The 14054-nt window shown below is 35.7% G+C and overlaps 1 protein-coding gene across 1 annotated transcript in view; it reads right to left on the bottom strand.

The window, feature by feature from the left end:
- Positions 1–671: 671 nt before the first annotated feature.
- The window catches only part of HERC1 (HECT and RLD domain containing E3 ubiquitin protein ligase family member 1), a gene marked incomplete at its 5' end in the record, with an annotated part of 75190 nt that continues 61807 nt past the window's right edge, over positions 672–14054 (bottom strand). The window contains 17 exons of the mRNA XM_009704124.1: positions 672–1328; positions 2268–2573; positions 3562–3714; positions 3953–4205; positions 4623–4699; positions 6020–6185; positions 6379–6548; positions 6925–7094; positions 7377–7515; positions 8916–9085; positions 9786–9888; positions 10482–10604; positions 11123–11278; positions 12029–12210; positions 12682–12820; positions 13448–13573; positions 13693–13758. Of these exons, the coding sequence (XP_009702426.1) occupies positions 1143–1328; positions 2268–2573; positions 3562–3714; positions 3953–4205; positions 4623–4699; positions 6020–6185; positions 6379–6548; positions 6925–7094; positions 7377–7515; positions 8916–9085; positions 9786–9888; positions 10482–10604; positions 11123–11278; positions 12029–12210; positions 12682–12820; positions 13448–13573; positions 13693–13758 (2685 nt within the window). The remainder of the gene's footprint in view (positions 1329–2267; positions 2574–3561; positions 3715–3952; positions 4206–4622; positions 4700–6019; positions 6186–6378; positions 6549–6924; positions 7095–7376; positions 7516–8915; positions 9086–9785; positions 9889–10481; positions 10605–11122; positions 11279–12028; positions 12211–12681; positions 12821–13447; positions 13574–13692; positions 13759–14054) is intronic.

Here is a 14054-nt window from a genome sequence, read left to right as displayed (position 1 = left end):
TCTATTCTTTTGCACTTCTCTAAGACACAGAACAAAAATTTCTTTGTACAGTATGTTACTGTCCTAACCAAATATGAACATTACAGTGTAAGCCACACCCTGTTGATCACAATACAATTACAGCTGCAACGAAATGAGACCAAACATGCAAAATTTACTAAAACCAAAGGTGTAAATAAGAACATACATAAAATCCATAGCCTTGACTACCACCTTGTCACTTTCATTTTAATTTTTTTGTACTCTGATCAGGAATCAACTATATCAAATCTGTATATTAAAAAGGATTTAGGTTTCTTTTTGACAAAAAGTTTTAAAGGCTACTGAGTAAAGTTGGCAGTATGTTATTATTGTCAACAACTACTACTCTGGAGAGAAAAATGTTTAAATGAAAATCAAGAAGGAATCAAGTACAATGTTAACTTGTAGCAAAGTGTGAGGAATAAATAGTGGTATACCCAAAAAAGCCAGTACCTTAAAGACATTAGGAATGCAGAGCACAGTACTACACACTAGATTCATTGAAGATAAATATTTTAAGATGCTTCAAATATCACATCCTGTCTAAACACTGTAATGCTATAATTTCCTGAGACAATGAGACAAAATATAAAAGTATGAAGACTGTATGAGTAAACCAACCACAGTTCACAAATGCATACAAGCAACCAATTCTTGAATTTGCTTTATTTTTCTCTGCATAAGGAACCCTGCACAGGCAATTCAAATTAAAACAAAATAAATATGTGAATATTCATGTAAAACTGTCCTTGCTAATGAACAATTATACACAATGTACAACTCTTCATGTTCACTGGGAGGGCTTACAAATGTACTATTCCCAACAAAAAATGCACCAAAATGTCTCCATGCAAACTTACCAAAAGTGACCAAAAAAGGAGAAAAAAACTTACCGATCATACTTTTTTGTGTTCTTTTTCCTTTTTTTTTTTAACAATCACAAAAAAATAAAAACATCTAATTTTTTGTTACATTTAGAGTAACTAAAATGTGGCCACTGTCTATTAACATCTGGTTTTATGCTCCTAAAACATCTATGGTTACTGTAAAATTATGTCAACAATGAATTGGACTCGGGGCACTATTTGTAGTAAAAGGAAGATGATTTTGTTCACAGAATATTAATAATCTGTGTCTGAGCCCTCTGCATTGTCCACATTCCGTGAGAGCATATAATTGTCCATATCTATAGACCTGCAATTATTGATTGCATAGCGCAAACGCTCTGCCATGATTAGTTGACTGGAGTAAGGTGGGAGCCTCAGTTGAAAGAAACAAGTCTGTGAGGTAGGCAAGCTGTCGTAAGGCTGTGGAAATGGATAAAAGGTGGGACACCGTTAAGTTGTGAATGAAGCAAAAAATGCAACATATCCGTATTTCATTGCTCCCTCCCTTCCTTGCCTCTACCATTCGGTACTTTCACATTCCATCTCAAAATTCCTTTTAAGAAGCAGACTAGCCTCCCTTGTTGACATCACTTGTTTCACTCTTAAGTACGTGCAAAACTACTGCTATACCACCTGCTCTGTAAATAATTCAACCCACTAATGAAATTCAACTACTTGAAAAGTTGACTGCACTACTATTTAGCAGCCCACTGGAAAATACCAAGCAGAATTCAAATTACATACCATGGTGTGCCTTAACATGAGGCAATTTGAGAGAGACCTAAGCAAAGATGACAGTCAAACCACTATTACCAGATTTTGCCAAGTTTCTGATTCACGTAGTTCAGAGAGAATGTGCTTTCACTGCACAAAAACTGAAAGTAATGCCAAATGAATGCATCCTGTAAAGTAATACACTGTAAACTCATTACAGTGGTTTAAAGATGTTAGAGTTCACTAGTGGTCCTATGTTGCCACTTAAACAAATTTAAAACTTCAAATAAAAGAGTGAAAATTAAAAAATGAAAAAAAAGATTGGAATAGAAAATTACTGTGGACAAGTTACAATAGAAGATGATTTGTTTCTTGTGCAAGAATTTGTCTTGGCCTCCAACCATATAATATAGTGAATGCACCAAATGAATTAAGATGCAATTCATGCAGCGTATGTCCTTCTACACAATTAAAATGTTTGCGTTTAATAGCTCAGAGCATATCCCATCCCATCCTTTCTCTGTAAATTTACAATTATGGAAAACTGTCTCCTATTGCCAAAGGACAGATTATACTAGACAGGAATTCAAACAAACAAACAAAAAACCCGAACAAAACCCCCAAAACCCAAAACCAGCATCTTACCCTATCAACCTTCATTATTTGGAATCGCTGAGAGATATCAGCTGTGTTGGCTGGCAATCGAGATCTTCCTGACACAAACCTCATGAAAAGGACTCTCTCCTCATTTGAAAATTCTTCAAGGGTATGCCAGAACCACTGTACTAGCTGATGCTGCTCATCAACTTCTCTGTATCGCACAACTTTCTTCAGCACTTCAACTGATATTTCTGGCATTCCACAGACCATTTGCTCCAACTGCTTGGCAGTCAGAAGAGACAACAAAGGAACTGGAACAATCCAAGACATTCCTTCTCTTACAGCAGCCACCTATTGCCCAAAAAAGAAGAGACATTTGAAGTGCAATTGTCTTACCTCTGCCACTTACTGTACCATCCAAATCAAAAGTAACATATCAGCTGAGAAATGGGATAAAGAGATAGAATTATAGAACGTCTGCCAAATACAACCTCCCACACATGCATCCTGTGTAAGGGCTGTACCCTCTCTCAAAATCCTGGAGATTATTACAGGTATTTTTAATTGCACATTAAAGACTGTGTTTTGATACAAAACAGAACAACTTTTAAAAGTACAAGTTAGCACCACAAATGATGATAGCTAAACCAAAAAATTGTGTAAATACCATACATCTGAGCTGGAACAAAGTCACATTTGTAAGAAGCCCGTACTTGTTCTAGAAGACTTAGGATTTGGTACCTCTGATGAGAAAGTTACATTTCTAATGCAGATAATATCATGCATGCATCTATAGCTTGAGAAAAAGGAAAATAATTTTCCTAGCATAATGAGTATACTGCTTTCACAAGCTTCACTATAACAAATGACAAAATACACAAAAGTATGCAAATAGGTAATTAACACTTCTCAAAAAGGTATCATTAAATATTTGTAGTTTCTATGTTAAAGCAGAAGAGAAATAGTTTTAAGTTAAACAAATGTTTGTCAATAATATTTACTTTAGCTCGTTTCTGTGTTGTTATAATGTCTAATTACGGTGCACAGCATGCACAATTGCAGGTTACTTTCTCAAGTGGGGCTGACAGTCGCAGTGGGGCTACTCTAATGAAAGACAAGTTCTGATTTCTGCTGCTTTTTTGTCAACTGAGCAACTACTAAGAAAAATAGGACTAATCTAAAACAAAACCCCAGAACAGTTTGTGGGGGAAAAAAAGCCATGGGGACCCAGGTGAGATGCAGAAAGCCAAGATTTTCTTATTCCCTAATAAACTGTAATGGAAACTTGCATAAATCACTGGTCGCATTAACAATGGGGATACGGTCACAATGAAATTACCTGACGGTCCATTTCATGGAGTCTGTACTCAATTGCCCTCTCCACATATTCTTTCCTGTTTGAAAAGGTAAGTGGGATACTGTTCCCTCCAGGGATTATGGGAACCATTTTACCATCAGCACTTTGGCCAACAAAAGAATCTAAAGGAATCATCTGTTATGCAAAACAGGAAAAGTATGTTCAGTGTAAGTCACTCTAATGACCTAGGTTTAATATTTTACTATCAGTCACATAGAACTATAGTAAGATCACAAACTATTCCAAATGCATATGAAGTACTTGTTACCCCAATAATGGAGACAATGAATTATATAAATACTGATGTTAAGGTCAGTCTGATAAAATAACCACTTTCAGAATAAACCTAAAAGCTCCAACTTTCATATCTTACCTCATGGAAATTTTCTTCAGTAATCCCACTGTCTTCAATGTGAAGAATGCTGTTGAGGGTCTGCACATAGAGCAGATCTACCTCCTCCAAATCCTCCAAGATGAGTGGGATACAACAAAGTTGCTTCCAGACCATTGGAGCCAAATGAAGATCTAATGGCTTTTTTGTACGAATAGCTACACCCATGAGAATGCCCAAGAACTTAAACTGCATCAGATGTTCATCTAAACACGCTGAAGGGTTAAAGAGAAACCTGAAAGAACAAAGAATCGGTGAAAATACTATCATTTCTATGCTACTTCATTAGAAGTCAAAGCATTTCTAAGCACAGCATAGTAACGATCAACACAATTATCAGCAAGGGGTCTCCAAACAAGAAGATTATAGCTATCTTTAGCTGTTAAAATAATGGAGGCTGAGATAAGCAGAACTGATCCTGACCACAAAGGCTGACATTCTTGATGTTACTCTGAATTCTGCCATCAGCAATCTAGCAGGTTCATGTTAAAACTATATCCTCTCCTCCACAACAAAGCAACATCACAACCTGAAGGAAAAAATATACCAGAGACAATCGTGAAGTCTCATCATTTGGTATAAAACAGTTAACAGAAGGTTTTAATTTTCACCCACTAACATCTGCAACAAAAGCAAATCCTGGACAACTCACCTGTCCCTATTGTAGCCTACTTCAGCTGTAGCATTTGGGGAAGGAATAAGCAGGTCTACTATTCCAGTTTCCAGTTCCTTAAAAATCAACAACAACAAAGCCTTCTTAGACACAGGGATAACAAACCTGTTACAGAAATACTATGACATTAAAGCATTACAAGACAGAACATTCCATTATAGTGATGATTACTTCTTACAAATTAATACGAAACATTTAAGAGAAAGTAAACATGGCAGGGATGATTTTTAGTAATAAAAACATGTTTATTTCAAGACCTGCCCTTATGTCAGACTATAATGGTTATTTTAGCGTGACTGCTCTCTGATACATTCCTGGTACCAGTTTCAGAAATAATCACAAGTCATAAGCTATACACCCTACCGGTTTTTCAAGAACCAAAACCGAAATTTTTCAATGAGTTCTGTTTCGAACTCTCATCACACCTGATATTTAATGTAAACTGTCTAGGAAAGAACCCCCAAATTACTCCTCAAGTCCTTACCTGAATCAACCCTACTCTAGTCTTACAGGCTTCAGAAATTCCATTAATAAATGGAGTTCTTCAGTTTCTTCCATCCTGTATCCTAACACTAACTCCAAAGCCAGCTCCAGCACTATCCATAGCTGTTGCCCTGTCCTAGACTAAGCAGATGTATTAGTTATCCTCACTAATCCTCATTCTTCGGGTTTTGAGGCTCCTGGAAGATTAAGGAACAACCAAACTTCTCCAGCTAGCATTTCCTTGAATCCTTCTCCTGGCTACAATCATAGTTGTGTCACAGGGCTGAGACATATCTTTAAGACTATAAGCAGTACACATTAGCATTGACCAGCTTTATCTTAGTTCTGTTAGTCTGAAGCCTTCAGTTTCCAGGGGAATCTGAAGACAGCTGTGTTGACAATAGCAAAAATATCCTGGTTACAGACAGGCAAAAATGTGCACTTTCTGCTACTGATCTCCTTTCCAGCACTGAATCCGAGAGGTGGCATGTATCTTCAGGTATGTGAGGAACACCTGCCTGAGGTATTTCTGTATTGTATGCATGGAAAGTACTGTAATCACACAATACAGTACAACTTCTCTTATAGAAGGTATTGGTTGGACAGAATGGGGGGCTGCAAAATGCTCCCATAATGTGTAGGGGCCATCTCAGAATTCCAAGGGGCCTACTGTAACACCAGTTATAGTGTGGCCTTACGCCATCTCCTTGCTGCAATCTAAGAAGATTTCTTTATCCTTAAAGACATCCGTAAGTATGCAACTCTACTATTGCAGCTCACAACTGAAGAACAAGTATTTGCTATGGTGCAAGAAGGATATTTGAAAAATACTAAAAGACACCAGAGAGAACAAACCTCCACTCAAGCATTTTGAACTAACAGACTTTTCATACCTGACACATTTCTGTAATAGTGTCATCAAACACTCCACCTGCATCATCAGCTCCTTCTCCAACCAGTTTCACTTTCCAGGCACGGGAAGGTAGGCGAAGGTCTGATGCATTCAGCTTTACCACTTGTCTTGCTATCTGTACAAAAATGGGCTTGCATTTCCGACCTCTTTCAGGAAAAAGAAAAAAAAAAAAGAAAGAGACACAGCCATACAATGTAACTCATAAACACATAAAGGTTACTGAAGTCACTTGAGTAACAAAGTTGTACGAGAGAGCTCAGCATGCCAAGGTTATGGAAAATGTATGAATATCAGTATTCGTTTGAGGTCTAATACAATGCCTGTGAAAACAATACTGACCTGGTTGATATCCTTTTCACAGTAATCTGTGGCCCATAGTTTTTCCCCTGAACCATAGTTTTTCCTATAGAGCGTACCATGGGCAGCGTGTATACTCGTGGTGCTAGCAAGGGCCTTAGCTGTCCTTGAACTATTCCCCATGTTCCAGCATTGTAATGAGATGTACTGTTCTGCAATAAAGCAGTATGAGAATAAACACATTAATAAAAGATATTAATTCCATTTCTTTACAGAATAAAAATCTTCATAGTAATCACTAGCACTTCAATGTTTCAGGAAACAGACAGGTCAGCACTTTTTGTTTTTAGCTTTGAGTCTAGTAAGCTTTTGTAAACTGAAACATTGACATGTCAATGTTAGCATAAGTGAAAATACATAACAATACTTTGACAAAGTTTGGTTTAATCTGAGTTTATGTATTTTTTTATTTATTACAAAAAAACTATAGAACCTATTACTAAGATCCATCTGGATCTGGTCAGAAACTCTCTAGCAACATGGCATAACACAACACAGCTAAGTTGTTTTTTTCAAATGGAATTTTACCTGGTTATTAGGACTGAGGTTAAGTAATCTCCATGAAGAGTACATGAGGTCTGAAAAATGGTACAGCAGCCTGAGCCTTGCTCTTACTGTATGAATGGTCACTTCTTTCAGTGCCCCATACTGTGGTGGAATGGCATCAGGTAAACCAAGCTGTAAAGGCACTGAAACACCTACCACAGAAAAAGAAAAAAAGCATTATTTCATAAAGGGTGGCTGTGCTGCTTTTGGTTGGGATGCAGTTGATTTTCTTTGCAGTAGTTTATCCGGTGCTTAGCTGCCTACTGGAATTAAACCACACCATTAGGAAAATTAAGAAACTAAGATAATTTGAAAACCTGCACAGATATAAAACCAAACAAATTTTGTCCCAAACATTCCAAAGTTCTTGTTGCACTTATCCCGCAGAAAACACAAAGATTAAGTCAAATGACGATGCAATCTCAGTTCTTTACCTGGAGCTCTTGGTGGAACAGGCGGAGCTGTCCAGGCAGCACTGTGGCAACGTCCTGCTGATATCTGTCGAACATTCTTTCCTTGCAGGACTGTTATTAGGGTTGGTTCTCTGACATGGTTGGTATGGCCCAGTCCAAGCTGACAATTTATAACAGATGAAAAAGGGACAAAGAATAATCAACAACTTTGATGGTATTTCTAAAACTCTGAGCAAAAATTCAGAGCAAATGGTAAAAAAAACGGTATTTATCTACAACATATACTGCAATAAAAAAATATTTACCTTATGTATCTTTATAATGTGAGCATTTACCTTTTATTTTCGATAGAATATTGCATCTGTACTCAATGGAAGTAGCAGATCTAGCTGTCAAAGAGGCCTTAAAACAGCTAGAGATTTTTTTGCAAGCTCTTTTGCAGACTGAGGAACTAATTTATGCTGCTAAGTCACATGTGTTTCACAGTCTTTCTCATGCTTGGACAACATAGTTCATATCTCTCTTCTGTGCCACTTAAATACCATTTTTGTTCTAGCATGTAAATTCCTACAATAGTTTATGGAAACACAATTTGTGTAAAGAGGAAGTTTACTGAAGGTGTGACTTTTTACTGATAGTTTCATATCATATTCTAATTTTCTTTTTTTAAAAGTGAAAATTTCACATTATAAAATTATAATTTTTTTTTTACCACTTCATATAAAACCGATTTTTTGCACTGCAAGGAAGATCATATGAAACAGGCTTTCAGAATGAAGTTTCTTTGTATTTTTTACCCTAAAAATCTTTTCTGTTCCAGAAACACAAAGTAAGCACCCTATAAAAAACCCCAAAAAACCAAAGAGGTTCGTCTCAGAAATGATCCTAAACAACTTGCTCAACAACCCTTCTCAAAAACTGAATCCTGAAATACCAGAGGATGGAACTTTGCCCAAACTTCCTGAAACACCAACAGCTAATCTATCAAGAGGGTCTTCCCTCTTGTAGCATGCAAAACTGTCAAAAAGCTGAAGTCCTTTCAAAAATTTGAGTTATACACAGGGTGAGGGAGGAGAATGGACTTTTAAGGGCAGGGATAAAATCAGGGTCTCAAAGTAGAGAGAGAATTTATTATTTACTGATTTTTTTCCCCAACTTTAAAAGATGACTCTAAAAAAAGTTGATTTTTATTTTCTTTAGGAAAAGCATCTAAAGAGTTTGCAAATCTGATTGACACCAGCCATAAATTTTATTATGTTGAAAAAAACCTGATGATAGCTCAAGAATTAGGTAAAAATGTGTAATTTTTTTAAAAGCTTTGATTATTCTAATTTGGGTAGAATGTTTTCTGTGCTTTCCCAAACTGCTACCATGTAAGAGCATAGGAAATAAGAAAAGAGTGGAAATGCCTAAAATGTTATTATGGCTTGGAGGGTAGGGGGAGGAGAATAACAAAAATAAAAGCTTTCTTTTCCACCACAATAAAGATATTCCAATCACATCTGTAAAGTACAATTATAGCCTTATAAAGATGAGAAATAAACAGGGAATAGTACATACCTGCCCTTCAGAGTTGCTACCCCAAGCGTATACATCCCCTGTAGATGATAAAGCTAGTGTATGCTCTGCTCCTACAGCTATGTCTTCAATGAAGATTCCTGACAGTACTGGAACTTGTTGGGGTCTGTTGTGATTTCGAGCACGACCTTCTGGCAAACCTATCAGGCGATCTAAAATTGCAAGCACATGTCTATATATGTAAAGAACATCAAAAAGTTAATTTTATATGCAGGCAGAAGTCAGGGAGAGACAAAAAGCAATTCTATGTGCTCAGAACTGGGACATAAGAGCAATTGGTTAGGAGGAAATCTAGTGTACGTTTCCTACAAAACAGTGCTTCCTACAGTGCTCATTAATATTGCTAAAGCTGTTATTTTCACTTTAAGTCTGAAACAAGAACAAAGTCTATTAAAACAAGACTTCTAGATCTAAATGTACGGTTTTATAATACATATGAATTAACTGACTTCAGAAGTTTAAACACATTTAATTCAGTGCACTTGGAAATTCTCCTGTCCAGATTTTTAAACAACTAGTGTAGGCATATGCTTTATTAGATAAAGTAAACTTTAAAGTAACTCAATGTTTTTGGACACGTGAAATTCAATAAAGTTTTAGGAAAACACTCTTCAAAAAGTAAATTAGTAAATTGAAAGGCTATCCTGAGATCAAACTAGATAGAGTTGCAAATCTGGATTTTAGGCATGTGTTAAAATTGCATTGTTGAAGTTCCAAAATTCAGATTAGGTCAGCACGAATCTAAAAAGTAGTGTTAGGTCAGTCTAATAAATATATCTTAATATTCTTACTTTTCACTTTCAATACACACAAACCTATAGATGGAAAGGTCCAAATACAAGATTATCCTACCTTGTCCAAAAGTATATACATGACCATCTTTTGTCAGCGCAACAGAGAATTGGGTTCCACAGGCAACTTTTTTTATTCCAATTCCACAAAGAATATCCACTTTCTACGGGACAAGTGAAAGGAGAGAAAGCTATAGTATTGTGAGGATATAAACAGAAAGCAAACATGAATTTCATCTGTAACTCCTGCTTCCAAAAAGAAATTTTATTATTCCCACTGTGCAATGCATATATTGTAGGATTAGTCTAATTAATGCTTGTATATTAATACAGGAACTGAGAGACAGTTTTCTCTTTTTCTTTAATGGAACTAATACCTTATTCTATGTACAATGACTCAAAACACCTTTTTTTACTGGGAGTGAGCAGGGAGTGGCATGGAAGGAAGTAGATGAGCGTCTAAACAACCTTCCCCCCCAATTCCAAAATAAGAAAGATTTCTTCTTTAGGCTAATCCTAAGATTTTCACTATTTGTATTGCCACTGAGATAAGGTCACTATTATTCACATGGAATTCTTTAAAGTATTAGGCTCTTGTGTAATGCATGATCAGAATTATTTATGCCAGATTGTATTACAACAGTATAGTAGATGGAATTAATAATTTACCTTTAGAAAATTACACTCTGAACACTGTGTAACACATTTAACAACACTGAAAATTTATGCAAAGAGTAATTTCGCTATGAATTCTAACCTGTGGTGAGGATTTTGCAGTGGAATTTCCCAAACCAAGTTTACCATAATCTCCATCTCCAAAAGCCCAAACCATTGAGCCATCTGTTGACACAGCTACAGTATGATTGAGTCCACAGGCCACCTGGTTGAGAGAAATACATTATTACCACAGTTTTTGCTAACTTGCTACTAACTCAAACACCCCAGTTACCTTTAAGAAAAGAAAAATTGTGTTTTAAAAAATAAGTATCCTTTTAAAACCATTAAAACTTCCATTGCTTATTACAATGTTTTAAAAACATTTAGGATCACAGTAGTATTTTTTAGGTATTTGCTTCCTGTCAGCTCCTAGAACCAAAGGATAGTATTATGCTACACATGCTCAGTATATAAGAATATAAAATAGCTCATGAATTCATGCTTAAAAATGCCTAAATCTTGAAATTTTAAAATTTTAATAAACATGGGCAGTTTTGCAGAAAGAGGATCAAGAGAGTCAGGAAAGTAATTATTTAAAAAATTACACACAGTCAAATTCTGCCATAATAATCAGATGATAATAATAATAAAGGCCAAGGTTAAAAAAAGCCAGAACACTTAAATATGTTGAAAACATCAGCTTTAAATAAAGATACATTGCTAGTTTTAGATAAATCGTGCCTGTCCAATCTGGTAACCTTCCAGCGCTGTCACTCTTTCTGGAAGTTTCTTATTGGAAGTATTTCCAAGTCCTAATCGGCCATAATCACCATTTCCAAATGTAAAAAGTTTGCCATCTGCTGTCACCACAGCTGAGTGTTTGAAGCCACATGACATCTGGAAGCAAAATAAACATAATTTTTACATATGTTTTAAATTTGGAAGGAAAATTATATTAGCTATTACATGTAAATATGTAATACCTTTTCCTCCCCTAAACTAAATTCACTTTATAAAGAGCTAAAATACAGATATTTCAGTGTTAATGATTTCACCAACAAACTATCTCTCATTCTTCTCAACAATAACATTGAGGAGGACAGGAGGATATTTGCATGAAGAAAGGCTTTCAGGAGTTTTATTTATGTATTTATTTTTACCAACTACTGTTTTCTGCAAGTAGATTGCTTTTGTTGTGCAAATATTTTATATTTTCATAAAGAAAGCTCCAGTCAAAACCAAATATGTTTTTGTGCATTGTTATAATGCACACTTAGTACTTAGGAGGCGGTCTCGGTGACTAGTTTTGTAGGTCAAAGTCACCTGACAAGGACCAAGGGAAACTTCTAAATCACATCTGTATTTTGACAATCTTTTGCCATCCCTCTCTTTCATGCTCTTTCTAATTTTTAGTCTTCTCCAGTAAGAACTGTCAATTAACATCACACATCAACAATGAGGTCTGTGATATTAACATCCTTCAACTGGAAATTATCAACTTCGTTCATAAATGTTCGAAAGTAAAAAGTTGCCCGTTTTCATTCAGTATATGAATACAAACTGTCAAGACTGACAATGGTTCTGGAACATTCCTAGCACTAGGTTACCATGCCTGCTGTTTGTAGGAGACAAAAAATATTTTAGAACCTGCACCACTTCTTCTCCTTGCAGAGCCTCTATTTGTCTAGGCCTGCGCTGTCTGTCGCTGTTCCCATGTCCCAGTTTGCCATAATCTCCATCTCCCCAGCTGAAGACTTCCCCGCTTTCTGTTAAAGCCATGGAATGTCCATCAGATCCACAAGAGGTCACCAGCTGTGTTACAACAAAGCCTGTTAAAGAAAAATAAGAAAACAAAGTTTAAAATAAATTATAATAAACTCTTAACATACATTTATCCAAGTGGCCCTAGTGGTAGCCAAATAAGTCTGGGGAAAGGAATCAACCACAATAATAGTTTTCTTGCTGTAGCAATTTATTTATTTTTATTTTGAACAAAACCTTCATCCTCTCTTGTACAACCTATGCTTCTGGCCTGCCATTAGTTTTGAAATGGGATGTTCCTATCTTGAGCAAACACTTTTCCCTAAAGCCTTCTTAAAATTAAGGAATTTTAACATATTAGTACTTAAGTCTAAAGGAAAAATGAACATCTAGCTTATTTGTTTCACTTTTTAATTAAAGGCTACAATATTTTAATGTGCAAATCTGCAAAAACAGCATCAGCACAAATAGTTATATTAAATAACAAAATGCTTATTTGTGCTCTATAAATTGACTCATTTCAAACCCAACGATTTTACCTTGCAGTGCTGAAATGACTGTTAACACATGAAGATCATCAGAATTTCCTTGTCCCAGTCGCCCATAGCTCCCTTCTCCACAAGCCAAAACCGTGCCATTAGCTTGAATGACAAAAGTGCAATTCTGACCACAAACAACCTAGTTTAGAAAGACACAAGACAGTTTTAACGATTTTTGTGTTAGATGCAGCATTGTAGTACCTGCATTACAATGTACAATCTCCTTTTAAATTTCTTTTTTTCTTTGTAATTATATCAAGACAGCAGACTCTTTTGTCACACCGCAAATACCTTTGTGACAACCCTATTAACATAAGACTTCACCCCATGCTTAACGGACTTTTGTTACACAATCACATTGTAATAAAAATTACTTCCTTGAAACTTGCTACTAGTTTTGGCAAACCTTCTTCCAGTGACAGAAATCATGATATACTCCTACCTGAGATTTAGTTTTGACATTTTCATCCTGAATGTCAACGTTATTTCAGAAAACAAAATTGGCACATGTATTATGTTAAAGCTCTGCAGGTATTTTCAAATCATGCTCATATCAAACAATTTTGTTTTGACAGATTTCAGTGGCTTCTTGGTTTGAATTTATCAAATAATTAAAGATTTCCTCTTTAGAGAAAACACATGTTTTGGGGGTACTTCATAGTAAATTCAAACAACAAATTGAAAAGACATTTAGAGAGAGATTTTGACAAACTGCACAAACAATACATGGTAAATCATTAAATCACGACTGGTTTTAAGTGATCACCTGCTGAGCCTGAGAGAATGAAGGTGCTGCTACTGGTATCATGACATTTCTACCAGCTTCTGCTAACTGTCCATGTCTTCCTGCTCCCCACAGATACACATCACATTTGCCTCCCAAGTGCCAGTCCTATGGAATAGCAGGAAAGAATAAAAAATGCCTTAGAACAAGAATGCTTTCAATAGCTTACAATGTTAAAAAGAATAAAAAAGTAATAATAAAAACCCTAAACCATCAGTTTTACTAACCTCTGGCCGTGACGTTGCCCAAGACATTATCTGTTCATCCATACCATTGATCCATTTACTGTTATCCTACACAACAAAAGCCACAGCTATCACATTCAGTTCAAGAGATGTGCATTATTTTTCTGTTACGTAATACATATTTTCCTTTCTAACTAAGCGCAATATTGACATTCAAATTATTCTAAATAGTATAGGAATAAGAATGAATGAGTGCAGACTCAAATACTTTATTTTTGTCCATAGGCCAAGTTTATTTCTTTACTATACCTATCTAGTAACGACACTGTTATCCATGATTTGCAATCCAAATTAAAAAAAAAAAAAGAAAAACAAAATTCATGATGAAGTAATCTTGCTGATAA

This window comes from Cariama cristata, unplaced genomic scaffold (assembly GCF_000690535.1).
Source record: "Cariama cristata isolate BGI_N322 unplaced genomic scaffold, ASM69053v1 scaffold21207, whole genome shotgun sequence".
Lineage (NCBI taxonomy): Eukaryota > Metazoa > Chordata > Aves > Cariamiformes > Cariamidae > Cariama > Cariama cristata.
The sequence above is the reverse complement of the archived record's forward strand: the minus strand, read 5'-3'. Positions and strand labels throughout refer to the sequence as shown.